This window comes from Pygocentrus nattereri, chromosome 17 (genome assembly GCF_015220715.1).
Source record: "Pygocentrus nattereri isolate fPygNat1 chromosome 17, fPygNat1.pri, whole genome shotgun sequence".
NCBI lineage: Eukaryota > Metazoa > Chordata > Actinopteri > Characiformes > Serrasalmidae > Pygocentrus > Pygocentrus nattereri.
This window is the reverse complement of record NC_051227.1, coordinates 32,578,643-32,596,995: the sequence shown is the minus strand read 5'-3', so window position 1 is coordinate 32,596,995 and position 18,353 is coordinate 32,578,643. Positions and strand designations below refer to the sequence as shown.

Genomic DNA, 18,353 nt, shown 5'->3' with positions numbered 1-18,353 from the left:
AAAAGCGAGACAGGACAAACAAAAGGCCTGTCTGTTCTGTCGTGATGTATGACAGTGCTGGAAGAGAGTGAGACAGCTGACAGCACATACACAGATTCCAGGACACTGGCGAGAGAGAGAGAGAGAGAGAGAGAGAGAGAGAGAGAGAGAGAGAGAGAGAGAGAGAGAGAGAGAGAGAGAGAGAGAGAGAGTAGAGGAGGGAACAGACAACAAAAACAAGAAGGGACTACATCCAACAAGCTGCAGTGGGCTAGGATAGAATGCAACTCCAACACTCCTCCCTCTTTCCCTCCCTCCCTCCCTCCCTCTGTTCCCTCCCCTGGGCTGAGGAGTGGGAGATTAACCTGACTGTGTGAGCTGTACTTTAAAACAGTACGGCGTGCAGAGCACTCACATACACTCAGCTCAGGAGGCAAGACTTTTACTGACCTGAGAAGACACAACTGAAGACACAGGTCTGTACATACATGATAATATATTACACAACAGCTTCTATACTAGTATACTAGTTACAGTAAGTGTTCACTATGCCTTTGTGGGTAGAGTTTGATTCACATTTACAGGAAAGTTGTATCGCTAACTGCTTGAACTGTAAAGTCGTTATTCAGTATGTAATATATGATAGTTGACACTGATTAACTAACTTGAATAATTTGTCCATGAATAAAATTCATTATTTCAAAACATTTACAGTTTACAAAAGTAAGTAAGCTGAAACTGTGGTGGTAAATTTTATTGGTGTGGGAATGATGAACACATGTGAATCAAGTAAATTCAGTGCACTACACATATATTAAATAATGTTTTTTAAGTGTGCAATTCAAAATAGCCTTGTTTAATCAATAATGTGAGCAAATATGCTTGGTAAAGTGAAGTTTGTGATGCAGGAGATTGTAAGCCATGCTTGAGTATATTTTTTTGACTTAATGTGTAATAGATTAGGATTAAGTGAATAGGAGATTTATGGAGGCTGGTGCTAACATTGCTTTGCTTCAGCAGGTCATAGTTGGTGGACTTCCAGTGGGACCTACCTGGGAGAGAGATTAAGACCTCACTGAGGTGCAAGTAGAGTCCAGGCATTTGGGACACTGTGTTAAGAGCAGCAGCAGCAGTGCTTTAGACTGGTTGAGATGGACGCTGGGCCGTTGGCGGTGGTGGCCGAGGGTTCTCCAGAAGGAGAGACGGTGTGTGCCGCTCTGGCCCGCTATGAGGCCACCCTGCGAGATGCAGTGCGTGAGATCCACGTGGATGTGAGTGCCTTCAAGCTGGGCGTGGAGAGGCGTCTAGAGGAGGCGCTGCGTGTGAGTGGCCCACTGGGGCGTGCCGTGGCCCAGCTGCAGCAGGAGAACCGGCAGCTGCGGGGTCAGCTAGAGGCCCTCACCCGGCAGGTGGAGATGCTGAGCGGGACAGTGTGTGACAGGAGCGCTCTGCTGAGCACCGGACCACCGCAGTCACAGTCCCAGGCCCAGGCCCAGAGCAGCCCGACCTCAAACCAGCTCACTTCTTCTCCCCCTGCCCCCAGCGTGGGTGCACTGACCGGCTCAGCCAGCGGTTCAGCTATGAGCCCCACTGCCACGCGCTTCTCCAGCAGGGCCACCTTCTCCGTCACCAGCAAGAACAACGTGAGTACACCCGAGGCTCAGGAAAAAAATGTGTGAGATTACGGGTGGGAATCTCTGATCACACAATGATTCTCTTTAATTCTTCAGGAAATCTCACATTTCACCACGATTCAGTTAAATTCAGTTAAATTATGGTCAGTACAGTGTAGTGTTTTCAAACCCCGTTTGAGATGCAATATTATTTAAAGACAGCTCCTTGCCACAATTAATTGATGTGAACACAGTCTTACGACATGTAGTTTATAACCTAGTCTGTTGACAGGGGTATTACATCAAGATTTTCCAGCTGCTGTTCCAAGACTTGCTATTGCTATTTTGTTATACAGTTGAAGAGTTTAATTCCAAAATGCTGCATATCCATTTGTAATGATTTGGGATATAACAAAAGTATTGAAAAGTTTGAAAAGTATAATAGTTGACATATAATGGAAAACACAGTTTTATTTCTCTAATAAAAGTAGCATTATTCATTATAATCACTCTCAACAACATATATCATGAAAAAAAAACTCTTGAAAGTGGTCTATTTGGAATGAAAACCCTAAATTATTCTCTATAGGTAGGGTTAGCTACTCACTGGGACCTCTTTCATCTTTGTACCACGTATGCTTTCATCTTGTATCTGCTGTCCAAAAACAATCGGCCTAAACCTGTGGGGATGTATGGCAGTGATGGCATTGTTTCCTATTGGTGACATTTGGCAGTGCAGAACCATAAGTGAACGTCTCTTGACTTGTGAAAGCGTGAGTTGTAGAAGAAAGGGTGGGAGGAGTTGGAGCGAGAGTGTGTTTTCTGAGCCAAGGAGGAGGATGATGTCAGCCTTTATGAGTACAAGAAGAACTTGGCATTGGAAACCTAAATATTTAGACGTGCAAACACTGAAAAGCATACAGAGAGTTGTTACATGTTCCTGGCCAAACTCAGTTTTACTCATGACTTTTGTCCAAAATCGGTGATGTCTCTGAATGCTTGATTAACGATGTATAAATCTGAGGGCTAAGGAGGAATTTGACTCAAGACAAAGTGCTGTAAGATGACAGCTGGTAGAGTGTGGAGCATTCAGTTTTAGCCTCCATATGTTAGAATGGTCAACCACTCAAATGTGTCTGACAGATTTACTTTGATTTGGTTTCAGGCAAAAGCCCAAGTAATTCAATCTAGTGGTTTTAGCAGAAATGAGTCATGAACAGAATTACTTAAACTAGGAAAATATATGAATGTAATCAAACAGGAAGCAATTTGGATTAAACTTTAATTATGTTTTTGTTTCTTTGAGCTTCCAAATGGATTCTCTGGCGTGAGGTTATAGTTCAGGGGTGATCATATTGCCTGCACATGGGACTGCTCTCGATCCAGCAGTTGCAGACCAGGAAAAGCTCTCTTTCTCTTTTATTTGAGTCTTCTCCTTTTTTTCTGAGCTGAGCTCACAGCTGCAGCCTGTAACTCACAGTGCTGTTAGACCCAAGACACTCAGACGCAAACACACTTAGACCAGCTTTCTGTCCAGCCCTCATCCATCTATCAGTAGCTCAGTCTGCGCCGAACCCACATCAGACCATACACAGTATGAAAATACACTTATTTGCATAACATGCAAATCAATAGATAAGTGTTGTAAAATTTGTAAGCAGCTTCCTTATGAAAGGGTCATTTGGTGAAGAGGTACTTTGGGAATATTTAATGTTTCTATAGCTGTTTCTCCATGTTCTGCCCACAAGTGTTTTTTCCTAGCAACTGTTGCTAGGTTGGACAAGCTTGTTGACAAAATCCCATTCAGGCTAATGAGCAACTGAAGTGTACTTAGCATATATAAAGTGTACATAAGTTTAACACACATGCCATAAACATCTCATGGCAGATGTCATACACTGTCATGAGTCAGATTACATACAATAATATAAAAGGGTCATGTTACCAATACCATTAGCATGTGTGCATGCACTTAATAATCTGATAACTGCAGAAAATCAGATTTTGTCAGTAATCCAATCAACATGTTTACATGCTCTTGAGTAATCAGGCAATGGGTTAACTGTAGGGTTTTCATGAGTCAGACGATAATTGGCTGTGGCTTTTTTTAAAACATTGCACCACTTTACCTGAAAATATGAACATACATCATCCAGAAGATTACAAAATATTTAAGCTGCTTGCTTATTTCCAGTAACATGGTCTGTTTTTGCACATGTCCACCTTGAGAAATCTGAAAGAAATCAGAGTAAGAGTATACATGCACTGAGAAATCTGATTACTGAGCTAAAAACCAGCTCTCTTAATCAGATTTTTAAATCAGAGTTCTTACTCTGGTCTAAGAAAATTCATAATGGACAAAATTCATAATGTTTAATATCATGATGGCTAACTAGTGTACACAGCAAAAATAACATGTGACATAAGCCATTATAACATTAAACATTATCAAATCAGTCATGACAAAATGACTTTTCAACAAAATCTGCCCTACTGTCAAGGAAAAACCTTGCATTTCCATTTCTGTCATTTTACTTTTTTGTACACCTTGAAAAATCCAGTTAGCCTTTACATTGTGTTAAAATTTCATGATGGAAACAATAGAAACAGTCTAAAATTGCTTTACCTTCCATCACAAATTAAAAGTTTTTTTTTCCTTCTTGTGTAAAGTGACCAAATATGATGTTCTATTCAGACAGCGGTGACATGACACGTTTAAGATCTCTTTAAGATAGTATTATGTAGCAGGGTTCAAGTAATGTGTTGCCCAAAATAAGTTCAGTTTCTCATTAGATTGTATGGGATTGTTGCCAGCATTCTGTAAAGCAACCCTCCAACAGTTGTTATAAAATAACGCAGTACAAGCTTGAGCATGGATAGTGCAATTGGCTGTCAAAAAGCAGTGCTGATATTCGTTTTTCTCAAGCCGCTTCTGGCCGTGAGGGAGTCTGTGGAGGCTGTTATCTTCCCTGCTGCCACATCCACACCTGCAAGCTCCAAAATGAGTTAGCTACATGCCGGCCTTGGATAACACAGAAGTTTCAGTGTTTCTGAGGAGTACTGCCTGTGCTCCGGGCTATGACCCTGAATTAGAGGGGGGGGGGGGGATGGATGTGTGCTGGCCTGTACTCCAGCAGTTGTCCACACAGCTCAGCTATGAGCACCTGCAGATTTCATACTTAATACTTAATTTCATACATACTTACCTATCAAACTTTACTTTATCTCTCACTCCCCACTCACTCCTTGTCTCCAGCCTTGGTCTCTGTGTGTGTCTTCCATCTTTTGTACATCTCCTCCTCATCCACCTTTTTATCCAGGGTTCGATTTCGGTCTGTTGCCACTGTATCTGTGCTGGTTGCTCTGCTGGTTGCTCTGCTTGTCTCTTGAACACATCAATCTCTCTTTCACTATCATTATGTGGCCTGCGTGGTCTCTGAATGGCCTCCTGGAGCTTTGTGCCAAAGTTCATCCCAGACCACATTAGCCTCATTCTTTTGGTGGAGCCAGGGTTACGCTGGGCTCCATGCAGGGTTGCCAACCTTCTGTAAATGTATAAACAGTTTCTAAAAACATATCTACATTTCACCTTGTCCATAAATCTGTCAAAAGTTTGGCTGTCCATAAAACCATCCTATTATTAACCTGTTCCTACTGCCAACAAGCTTTCCTCATAGTCATGAACATCTATATTCTGCAATGTGTGTTCACAAAAGCCAACACAATGCACTCTGAAAATAAAGGTGCCACAATGGGTTCTTGGGGCAATGCCATAGAAGAACTGCATTTGGTCTCCTAAAGAACCTCTCAGTTGAATAGCACCCTTTAAAAAAAAGGTGCTTCTGAAAAGAGTTCTGGGAATGATGCCACTTTCAGTTTACTGAAGAACCATGTTCGAAAAAGGTGTGAAGAACTTTTTAAAGGCTTAAAGAAGTTTCATCTAATGTCAAGGTTCTATGTATGGGTTCTTCCTAGAACCTACGCATTATGTGTAAGTTCTTTAAACTCACACATCTCATTTAGATTCTTCTATGGTGTCATGCAAAGAAGCCTTTTTGGCATCTTTAGGTTTAAGATTGTGATTTTTATCAAGAACCATTCACTGAAAAGTTCTTTAGGGCACCAAAAGTGGTTCTTTTGTGGTATCATTCCAGAGAATCCTATTTGGCATTTTTGTTGTTATTAACACTTTTAAAGCTCAAAATATTTAGTAAATCCATAACTTAAGCGTGGCAACACTGGTTCCTCTCTCTCCCCATTGTTGAGCTCCAAGACAACTATATACTTTATATTTCACGCTTCCCACTCATTCCACGTCTTTGGCCTGCGTGGTCTCTATATGGCCTCCTGGAGTTTCTCAGAGCTTGTCCCAGACCACATTAACCCTGTTCCTTTAGTGGATCGGGGGTTTTGCAGGATTCGTCTCCCCCCAATTGTGAGCTCCAGCAGGACTATACACAAGAGGAATGCCTCTGTTCCACAAATAATCTCTCCTCCACTCCTCCATGCTGTCTGTGTTGAAGAGCCCAGCGCTGCTGTTGCCAATTACCGCTGCATTTCTGCGGTCTCAATGGACCATTGTGTCGACATTCTGCCTCATTTGAAGTACATTGAGTGAGTGAGGATTAGAAGAACACCCAGGACACAGCCCCCCCATCCCCTCCTATCCATTGCCCATCCTGTGGACTTTGCTACAGTTCCAGGCAGTACACTCTTAAAAATAAACCTGCCCAAAAGGCTTGTTTGGAATGATGTTGTATGAAAACCACTTTTAGAGGAACCTTTCAGTGGATGCTTCTTGCACAAAACATGTTTATAAATAGGCCTGTCAAAGATATTACATAACTGCCTGATTGCAATTATTAGAGATGATTGTAATTATTTAAGCTCACTGCGATCAATTTCTTGAGTCATTATGATTCACCATTACAATAAGCAGACTGTGAAATGGGTGCGTTTCCCCAGTTACGCTGAGACAAATACATGTAAAAATGCATTCACTGGGTCACATACAACAAAAGTTCTAAATGGTAACCCCTTAAATGACCAGGGCAGGTCGATGGGCCCAAAGTTTTATTGCACACCACTGTAACCTAAGAAGTCAACCAGTTTGCAGTGAAGTCCTTGTAGTTACCTAATAATAAGCCTTAGCATATAATACGCCTGTTATAAACTGTGTGCTATAACACATTTCCAGCTAAACTGCTGTAGGCTGAATAGATGAATATCTGTATATGTGCCGAATCTTACAACATCAAGAAAGCAACAAATTCAAAATGGTCTGTTTTTGCAGCTTAGTTTGTATATATAAACTGTCGGCCTGGGAGTGAATAGTATATTTTGAAACTTTAACAATGTTTACATTCTACATCAACCTCTTTTATTTAGAAAAAGCAAAGAAATATGGACTTTCCATAATAAGGGTCCTTTAAAACTGCCATAAAATAAAAATAATAGTCTATGGCAGTTATTTATGTGGCAGTTAATTGGCAGCAAAAAAATTCATAAATGTGACATGTGAATGAAACATGCGAGTAAAAAACTTTTATTATTACTTAGGGCAAGGAAGAAACCAAACAAATAAAGATAGTCAGATCATCATACACATATAAGAATTCCAATTAAAGAATGACATTCATATGGAAGAGGAACAGGGAATGCTAGTTAGTGGGGAGCTTTTCAAAATATCCAATCATGGGATCTTAAGTTCCATGGAATTTTATGAATGCCTTTGCAGATGAAAACCTAATCTTTCCTAATTTAAGGAAAAGCATAAGATCACAGAGCCACTGTGAGGCTTTTGGTGGATAGGGTGATTTCCAATTAATCAATATCCTCATCCTATCCAGAAAGGAAGCAAAGACCAAGGCTTCCTTAATCCTGTTTGGAATTTTTTTATCTAATCAACAACAGTTAGTAATTGCTAACCTCAAACCTGATAATACTGGACAAGTCCAAAACATATTTATATTTACATTTATGGCATTTTGCTGACGCTTTTATCCAGTGCGACTTACAACTTGATCATTTTACACAGGGGGGGCCAAGGTGGTGTTAGGAGTCTTGCCCAAGGACCCTTATTGGTATAGTGTAGGGTAATGCGTAAGGTCAGTCTTATCTGAATGACGATGGTCACAAAACCATGTTGAATTTTTGCCCGTTTCAATTTCCAGTAATGAACCCTATGAAGGTCCTTAAATAAGACTGTCATGCACCTGATGAAGATCTATTAACTTTGTTCATAGCAGATTCTCAGGTTTCTTCAGGTATGACCAAACCCACCTCTTCATTCCAAGCGGTACAAATTTTCTCTAAATGCGTCATACGATGAGAACAAATTTAATTATGAACTCTCAAAATTAGGTCTTTTTTTATCATGGGCAATACAATAATATCTTCCAAAGACATTAAGGGCACTGATTATGTATGAAATTGCGAATGTGAAAATACCAGTAAAACGAAGAGGGTGGTAATTGACATTTAACTGAAAGATCAGGAAAAAGCAGCAAGGGCTCCATCAATGTATACATTACAAAAACATAAATCTGGGTAATAGTGACATTTGGTGCAGTTTATTCTACCTGCCCATGATAAATGTAAGGTTTCCCACTTTCAGCGTATCTAACCACATCAGAAAATTGATTAATTAAAGTTCTTTAAATGATTGGGTAATATTCACTCCCAGGTATTTAAATCCTGTTATGGATATTTAAGTAAAGCACCTTTTTAATGTTGAAAGAAGCTTATATAACATAGCAATCCTTTACCAATGTTTCTTCCAGGAGCTATACATCCAAGTCAAAGATTGTTTAGGAAGCTCCTGTCAGTAATAGGGGTACAAAGACAGTCATCTGCACCACTCCAACAATACACATCCACATTCCTTTCTGCTCTTTCCCATCTGTGTGTGTGTGTGTGGGGGGGGTTATATCCATTTATCCTTTTTTCCTGGTAATTGTGAACAAATTGCTTTCAGGTCAGTGTGTTATCATACATGACTGGACCACTGCGTGGTGGTGCACTGTACATTTCTCACACCTTGTCTTCTGACAGGAGGCTCATTTCAGTAAGTGAGTGTGTGTATATGTGTGTGTGTGTGTGTGTGTGTGCGTGTGTGTGTGTGTGTGTGTGTGTGTGTGTGTGTGTGTGTGTGTGTGATAGAGCTTCTCCAGGGTCTGTGAGTCCAGGGAGAGATAAGATGTGCATGCTTGTTATCTGTGGAGAGTCTATCAGAGCGCAGTCTGTCTCAGTGAGAGAACACAGACACACACACGGTGGCTGTTGTAACACACCATCTTCATGATCTTGCTGGGTCAGACATGGTCCTGTGATGAGAATACACATTTGGGGTCACCTTGTTAAACCTTTTATGCTGGATTATGTTGTGAAATTATTTCTTTATGCATGTATTTATTTATTTATTTGTGTCTTTCTTTCTTTCTTTACCTATTTTCCAAATTTTTATATCTATTCCACCACCAAGCCTTCCCTCTGTCACATGAAGCTATCAAGCTGGGATTGTGAAGACTTGTACAAGCTTCTTTCAGGACACGAGAAGTGCCATCATATATTTTCGAACTGCCACTAATACAGCGTCATTGGACTACTCGGTGTACTTGGAGAAAAACATTAACTTTTGTCATGTTAGCCAACAGATACCTGGGTTGGCTAAATGTTACGACCTATCTTTGTGATGATCATAACATAAAAAAAGACAAAAGAGAGCGTACACGACACAGGACAGCGTCAGAGTGGGCATGCGCCAAAACCACAACCATAACCAGCCTAGATAGAGATTTTAGAGAACTAACCTACCTATGTAAAAATGAAGAAACAAAAATACAACCAATCTTCTCTATCTCCCTAACTATGCCAAACACAGGAGAAAACAAAGTCAAAAGAAATGGCACCCACTCCTACAACCTGGTGGGCATGAGAGTGAAAGTTTACAGAGAAAGATCAAGAGCTTACTGCTAAACAGTAGAGGTAACTGGGTAGAGAACAAAAGGTAAAGCTAAGCTGTTTCATCTGAGATGAGGACAGACAATACACTAGCCATAAAACAAACATTACTGAGCTGCGGTTCAGTTCTAAAAACAATCGCCCCTAGCCGCCAAGGAGGAAAGCCTCTTTAACATCCTGTGCGGCCTTCGAAGAGGCCAGCCAATTAGATGCAAGCATGACTACGGGACTCCAGCCAATCATACGCACAAATGGGTGGGTTCCTATTAAGCAAGAGAGAGAGAGAGAGAGAGAATGAAAGAAAAGCGATCCTATGGACGTAACACTAGCATAATGCTGAGTGAGGGTGGGACAAGAATCATTCTACCCACCCAGAGAGAACGCTGTCATTGGTTCCCAGCCACGGATGGCTGTGGCATCGCTAAGGATCAAACTCATAAGCTTCTGATTACAGGGCCAATATTTAGTTGCTTGTACCACATCCACATGCTTCTTTGGAGTTTTTTGGGGGGGACTTTTCAGCCATAGATTCATGGGGCTAATGACAGGCTTGCTGACTGCCAGACAGTGTTGACCAGCACACTGTAAGCGCTACACATTCATTTTGTGTATATTTAGCCCCAAGTAGTCATGATGATCGTCCCCAGATCACATGAGATCACATCTTTCTCATCTTTCATGTATGTTAATGTAATGACAATTTATTCCAAGTAATTGTTGACCATTTCTATTAAGGATGCACTAATATGAGAATTCTAAACTGATATTTTATGTACATATCTGCATAAACAGTCATTAAATGGCAGACATAAATAAAATACAGGAAAATACATTTTTGCATCAAATCTAAACCTGCCTGGTGCCAATCATTGTTTGGTAACACTTTTGAAGGTGATGGCAGGACAACTGACATAAAACTATATAAATGTTTATAAAGACCTTTTTTCAACAAGCAACACTCTGAGGTGAAATGACACCAATGACCAGTGCAAGTTGATCACCAATAACCGTAATGGTTAACATAGGTCTAAGCCAGTTGTTATTAAAGGCTTATTTAGGTGTCATATAGCTTAATGAAAGCTGTCCATCAGTAAAGCATTATGATATTTTTTAGCAATTATCTGCCATACTAATATGAATTCAATTGAATTTTGCATCACCAATCTCTATTGCTCAGTACAACTCGAGTGTGCAGTTTCACATACTCTAAGGGGCAGCTAGTATTTTCAAATGGTCTAAGAACAAGAAAATCTTACAGCCCTTTTACTTTTTCATAAAAGGAAAATCCTGGTGATGGCCCCTCAAATGTTAGATTTGTTTTTTCTCTCGCCCTGGGATATTCAGGCCTCACAAAGTCGGCCATTTGGCCATACATGCATCAAAATATCCAGTATGTTCATATAAAACATACTTCATGTGAACAGCAGGATGAACTCAGTACTGTTTGTTCTGGGCATATTGATGGGAGGAGGTTGATATACACCATATTACTGGTCAGCCAGCCCCCTTTAAATCATCAGAACCTTCCTCCACCCTTCACTTCCATAGCATTACTCAACCCCACTCTTATCACCCTCCCTGCTCCTGCAATCAGCACTCAACCATAAATGAGCCGCTGTATTATATTGCTATTGACCCAGGTATGACCTAAGACGCATATGTTTGTTAAATGACCATAATGGCTTAAAAGCTCTTTTGGCTGTGAGCTTTGGCTCACATGGGCAGCATGTGTGAGCGTGCATGGGCGTTTGCCAGCCTTATGTACCGTATCACCCACCACTCACTCACTGTATGCCAGCACATCTGGATTTCTGACTGCATACCCACCCGTTAAATATGCCCAGGCTATTCTTAATCCTGGACGTTTTGGTTACATGGAGCCCTGAGGAATGCTTCTTGATCTTGTACACTCAGATCTATATTTGGTCTGATGTTTCTCTGTATTTCGTGATAGAGCTCCACATAGGCAGGCAGGCCTTGCAGCGGAAAACATAATGCAATCGTGTGCATCATTTCCACATACATAAAACATATGACATCAACAGAGTTATTAATGTCATTATTAAGTGCCACCAAGTCTGACTGTCTGCATCCATCTTCTTCCATTCCAACTTGTTCGGGAACATTTTACTGAAGGGCAGTGCTTATAAGGCTGCATGACATCTACATAAAATCTATGCCAGGTGACGTATCTTTCTTCTGATTTTAAGTTGTGCCATGACACTTTCTGACATAATGTTGATATGTGTCCTTTAAGTAAAGTGAATTTTATTTTACTATTTATAAGATTTAAGATCACATCATCAGCATTATGACTCTGCAACTATGACATTAATGCTGATGACATTAGCTTAAATTTTATAGAATTTAACCCCTGAAAATCCCAGGCTTATTTCATACTAAGACTTCTTATTCAGTAATTACAGTGACTTCAATATATACTGGCTGAGCTATTCTTAGATTATAGAAATGTGTCATAACATTTTGAAGTCTGCTTATGGGTCGTGGCCATTTAGGGGGGTCAAATTGCTGAAGACAAATTATCATCCTTATTTTATAGACATTTGTTTTTATTTTAATGGTTATGACTAATTTTATGGTAAAATATAGTCAGAATAACTAGTTTAACTAGAGAAACTGTTGAATTACAATAGTTGGCAGTGTTTCTAAGAAATTCAAAGAATGTAATTTTACAGTTTTTTACCATCATTGACAAAACATACACTTACTCTAAATGAACAGGTTTTGTTCATTTTACTGTTTTTTTTTTTTTTATTGCAGTGTATGTTTCATATACCTTTCTGAATGCTGCCCTACAGTAAAGTGTTACAGTTTGTTTTCTTCACCTCTTAAAAGTCTTCACCAACACCAAAGCTCAACGGCACCAATATTTCTCCTGGCCTGGCCAGTTCTAATCGTTGTTTATAGACACACATAAGAACATTTGAGGATCCTTTCAAGCTCCTTCATCCTCACTCTGCTGAGGGCATATCTGTGTCATATCTCTTGATTGCTGAATCCTTTGTTTTTAATAATTCATTCAAGCTGGCAAAGGCTGTCCACCAGTTCAACATCTATTATTACAGTTATTACCAAAAGTAAAAACACAAAATTATGTTGACCTAATACATTTTATTTATGTAAAAACAATCAAGTGAAGTCAATGCACCCCTGTTTTTTCAGTGTGATTGCAAACATGCAATGATTCCATTATCCCCTTTAGGGAATGCCGGCAAGGCTTCAAAATCATAAATTTAAGCTCCACACTTGGTCAGGAATATCAGAATTTTATAGGCTTTTTTTAAGTGTTACTCAGTTTTTCAGTCTCTCCCTCCTTGTGTATGTGTGTACTTGTGTGTGTGTATGAGTGTTTGTGATGTGCATGACATTTTAAGCCCTGCTGTGGAGATTCCCGGCCCGGTGCCAGCACTCTCACAATGGAACAGAGCATGTAATCTCCTCCTGTAGCCCGGCCTGGATCTCCATGTCCAACACAGATTCTTGGCAGAAGAGGAAGAATAGAACAAAAAGTGTAGCTGTGGCTATTAATACAAAGGAGTGGACACCACAGCCTGTGTTTTCAGTGTTTTCGTCTATGTTCGAGGCTATTAGGTCTTTCAGGGCTAATTCACAGTTTCAGAACCAAGAAAACACTCTGACTTTGTAGTCAGCGAAAAAAATATATTTTTTTGAAAGTGACAGGACAAAACCATTTACATGAATCAGCTACTTATAAGTAGTTACATATCGTTACATATGCTTGTGTGCAAAAGTGTGGGTGCCCCTGGTCAATTGACCTGTTCCAAGTGTTTTCTCTGCAGGTGATCTGTTAAATTATTTTCATTTAGAAAATCAGCAAAATATCATTTGACTGAAGGTGTTCAAACTGTTGCATATGACTGTACATTTGTATACATTTATACATTTGGTTTTTATTTTTACAGTATTTGAAAAGAGCAGCTTCTCTTTACATTAGAGATGCTCAATACCACTTTTTCTTTTCCAATACTAATATTCAAACCTTGATTACTGGCCAAGACTGTTCCAATATTTTCATTAAAAACTACTACACTTTAAAATGAGCAAAATCACCAGCGTAAGTTTTACATGTAATTACATATAATAAACAGTAAAATAGAGGCAAATCAGGGAATATTTTGCCTTACAACACCTTGCATGTACCTTTTGGCCAGGTATGGATCTTAAAAATCACATTTTATGCCAACAATTTCCAAAGCTATTATAAAACAACGTCTCAGGCTTCAAGCAGCATATTTACAACTATGTCAAGTGTTAGTTTACAGTGAGGTAGGTTTTAGGGGCATTAAACGCCCTGGATGACAGGTTCTCTTCAGCATCACTGCTCGAGCTCTATAAGTTTCTTTATAATAGAGCATTTCACAGTTGTTTAAAACACTACTTTACATTTACTGACTGAGTTTAGCAGGCTTTTTGAAAGATTGGTGGGACTGCTCCTTTTAAACCAACATTAAAAGTTAAGAAAAAAAAATTCTTATCCTGAAAAGATACAGTTTTGGAGATTTGAAGGTTGGACAGTGATGTTCTGTGTAATTTATTTTGGACATATGTTAGACCTCACGTCCACCAAATGTTTATATAAAAACAAACGTGTGTGTGAGACAGAGAGAGAGAGAGAGTGTGAAAGAGCAGGCTGTGGGTGAGGGGCTTTAGAGAAAGGCATTCGGCCACTCCCATGCTGCCCCTGGCTGTCTTAATTACTTCCAGGCAATGCCATGTATTTTCATCTCCGTGGTTACAGGTTAATAATTCCCTGTTTATGGGGTGACCTCACTGCCCTGCAGACCTATTGTTCCTCCCCACCTAGAAGGTGTGTGTGTGTGTGTGTGTGTGTGTGTGTGTGTGTGTGTGTGTGTGTGTGTGTGTGTGTGTGTGTGTGTGTGTGTGGGCATACTCATACAGAGACCTGCAGTCAGGCAGCTTTAGCATGACACTCTGTCCTGTTCAATAGATAAGAATCACCATACTCTGTAAAATAGGCCAGTTTTGTTACAGATACACATCATTGCTGGAACAAAACCTTATCTGTCCAGAAAAGGAACTTTATAGGAGAAAGAAAAACATTCTTAACTTTCAATGTGAGTTGATGTAAAAAGATTTTATTCTACATCACATGGGATCGTTTCTAATTGTCTATTTGTCATGGCATTTTGACACAGTGTAAAGGGCAGCTGGCATTTTCAAAACATGAAAATTGACAAAAACAGAGATTGAAGTTTTTGAACAGCGACGATACATAAAATGATTCTGGTTTTATTATTATAAGAGTACTTATTATAAAAGAGCCACACAGGTTTCAGATCAGTTATCTAATCTCAAAGTAGATAACATGACTAGAAATAACTAATTAGATATATTATGTGTATATTATATATTACTTAATAAACTTTTTTGCTGCTATTCTGAATAAATCTTCTGGTATATACAATGTAATATAATAGTAACTAAGCTAGATAAGTTATTGTTAAATAAAATACCAACTATTATGACAAGTAATTCCAAACTTTTGAGCAGTAATCTATGACTTTACACTATGATTGTATTTATTAATACTGGAAGAACAGAGGCTTTCTGAGAGAGCCGGACTTTGAGACTTCCTCTAGCCATTGTCCTTCTACCATATATCTTGGTTGCCCTTGTGTCTGCCAGCAGGGCCAGAGGGCAAGGCTGGGCTGAGATTTTGTGCAGCTGGTGGTTTGAAACCCTAAACCAGACTCAAGCTCTTAGATCTGAGGTGCCAACTGCTGTGCAGTCATGAAAAGATAGCCTGACCCCCGCACCTCTATCCAGCCCCCTCTCACTCCAGTGTCCTCAGCCCGAGGCACTGTGCCTGACCCTCTCCTCTGCCCTGTCCCACCCGTCCAAAGGTGGGGCTGTAGTGATAGAGTGTTTGAGCATCCTGTTGTAGTCGCCACCCATTCCACTGGAAATCAAAGCTGAATATCCTCAATGCCTTATCACAAACGTTTGACCAAAAATGAAATGTCCACTATTGGTTCCTTTCCCTCAAACATAGTCAGTCAACCAAGATTTGTTTGGTGTCCAAAGCTTACTTCATTATTTTTTCACTGGGGTTACAGGACTAATAGAGCTAACAAGTAATGGAAGCCTATAGCCACCAGTTACAGCCACAATACTCATCCTGGTATTTACAATGCTAAATCATCCCACTCTTGCCATGTTACATGCATGCCTTACAAGCTAAGCTGAAACTGTCACAAACATTATGATGTGGCATGAGAAAGTGAATGTACACCACCGTTAACTCAGTGTGAACACACCGCTTTGAATCCCAAAAGCATTACTGTAGAGTAAAGTTTACTGGTAAATTGAATATTTGTATACTAAGATCTGCTATATAATGACACAATTTATGTTCATGATTATATGACAAACAAGTTAAAAAGTGGAATGTCCCATGCTTTATTTTTTATGGTGCAAGTTGTGCTAGGCTGTGGGAATGACCACAGTCAAACAAAAGCCTCAGGGCTACCACTAAAAAAAAGGGCTAATAAAATGGGCAACACATTATGGACAGTTTGAGCCTTGCGAGGTTTCTGACTCACAGCTGCTCGCATTTAAAAATAACGGCCCAAACACGTCTCTGCATAATTATTCCAAAAACACTGGGATCAAACCACAAATATTAAGGCTGCATTGCATGTAGCTGTTAGGCAGACAAACTATTAGGCCATCAAAGGCTTGTGAGTGATTGGGGTGGGGCCAGCATCATCTACTGCCACATTCCTAAGCCAATTACTGTGCTTCCGAAGCATATTCACAGGGTGCTCAGCACAATTATGTACTTAGTAATTAAGGTCCTAATCGCTGGCAGAATAATGTTGATATATGTGGCTGACACTTCCATCACATCAGTCATCCTTTCACACTTTAGCTCTGTTCATTTTGGCTGGCGTGGCCTCTCCACTCATACCCAGGTGTGCACTAACCAACTGAACCGTGGCCAGCCAGAGGTATCAGTCCACTTTCAAGTAAACTGTCCAGTTCAGTTTGTTCCTTTTTATGATGGACCACACCAAATGAGAGAATGAGAGAAAAATGAGAGAAAAACCAGCGCATGCTTTTCTCAGTGCATATCAGTGCTGTACTGTCCACAAATCTACATTTGACACTCAGACCAGGGAAGTCATGAAACGCATAAAACTAATAATGATAATAGTATGAATAATGACAAGTTGAGCATTGGACTTGAAAACCACACATTAAAAACACCTGTAGTGTTGTAAGAATTTGATTTCTTGTGTAATGATAGAATTCTGTGTGTGTGTGTGTGTGTGTGTGTGTGTGGTAATAAAGGAGGGAGAGTTTATGATTGTGTAGAGTAGTTAGGAACTGGGTATTGGATCTCAGCATATCAGCTTCTCTAGTAAAGTTGTTTTAAGGGGAAATTACTGTTGTAGGAAGTTAATAATTGGTGTGAAGGTCGAGTCAAACTGAGTATTTTTGTGTTTGACAGAAGCTGATATATTTTCCATAGATCGATGATCCAATAGTAAATTTTTCTATGCGTGTAAATGTTATACAGATAACATATACAGATTTCATATTAGAAAATACCACAAATGGTTTCTTTGTTTTTTTTTTAAACACAATCCATGATTTTCCTAAAATAACCATTAACAGACTCTTGGAACTGGAAAAAAAACTGGTTTGGTTAAGCCTTGAAGTTCCTGAGGAAAATATGAATAAAAAGCTTCAGCATTGTCTACCTTGGTTACTTGATTCGCCAAGTTTTTTGACCTGACAAGCACAGAGAGTGAGCTTTAGCCTTGCATTCATCTCCTGCTTGGGAAGTCTTTGGTTTCCTAGTTAAGTGCAATAATTATGGGCAAAGAGAGGTAGACTGAATGGTGACAGTGAGCCGACACTGAATACCCAAGCTAATACCACAACAATGCAAACTCATTTGTAAAAGCATCACTCAAATGTGTCAGTTCAGGAGGCATGTGAGGACAAAACAGCAGCTACTTCTCCACACAGGATTCAAGCAGCTGCTAAGCACAGATTCTGAATGGATAAAAAAGGATGTCACAGAGCTGTTTATAGAGTCTGATTTGAACCACTGCTCGGTGGAAGAGAGTACACGTTTGCTAGGAGTGATTGAGTCACATTTTAAAATCCTCTCTAAATTGCTTTTCTGCCTGGAAGTAGAACCACACTTTAAACAGAAACATCAGATCTGATTGTAAATGACCTTGCAATGCTTAGAGTGATGATAACACCATGGAATATGAATGTTATGACATGTAGTATACATCTTGCACTTTTTTTAATACTATTTTTATTTATTTTATGTGTTCTAAGAAAATGACTTATACCTTGTGCCTTTAACAATTGTTTTCTTTTTGGGTTGGATAATAATTAAATAAACAAACGTGAAAATGATCATTTCTCATTCTGTATCAAAATTGTATTGCATCATGATGCAAATACAGCAATATGTGTCATATCATTTTATGACATTTGCAATACAAGCCCTCCCATTACAGATGTTCATTTTATTCTTTGCAGCATGAGCTGCGAGAGTGATGACAGATAAGCAATACAAGCATTTGATTTTGCCACATGGATGGCAAAACGCATTTTTAATAGGATGGGCAGTTATCGGCAAACGAATTGTTTAAATTCAAACAAATGCATAATTAAACCAATCAATCATAAAGAAGTAAAAATATATTTCGTTTGTGGCATTAATTCATGTAAACAATAACAGGGAGCTTATATCACCACTAAATTTCT

The 18,353-nt window shown here is 39.5% G+C and overlaps 1 protein-coding gene across 3 annotated transcripts in view; it reads left to right on the top strand.

The window, feature by feature from the left end:
- Window positions 1–319: 319 nt before the first annotated feature.
- Window positions 320–18,353, top strand: part of smtnl (smoothelin, like) — a 33,108-nt gene continuing 15,074 nt past the window's right edge. For 2 of the 3 annotated variants that reach the window (XM_017694866.2, XM_017694864.2), the window contains exons 1-2: window positions 320–455; window positions 1,000–1,622. In XM_017694866.2, the coding sequence (XP_017550355.1) occupies window positions 1,131–1,622 (492 nt within the window). In that variant the 5' untranslated portion in view covers window positions 320–455; window positions 1,000–1,130. Of the gene's footprint in view, window positions 456–996; window positions 1,623–18,353 lie in introns of all 3 variants that reach the window. The other variant, XM_017694865.2, reaches the window with a different exon arrangement.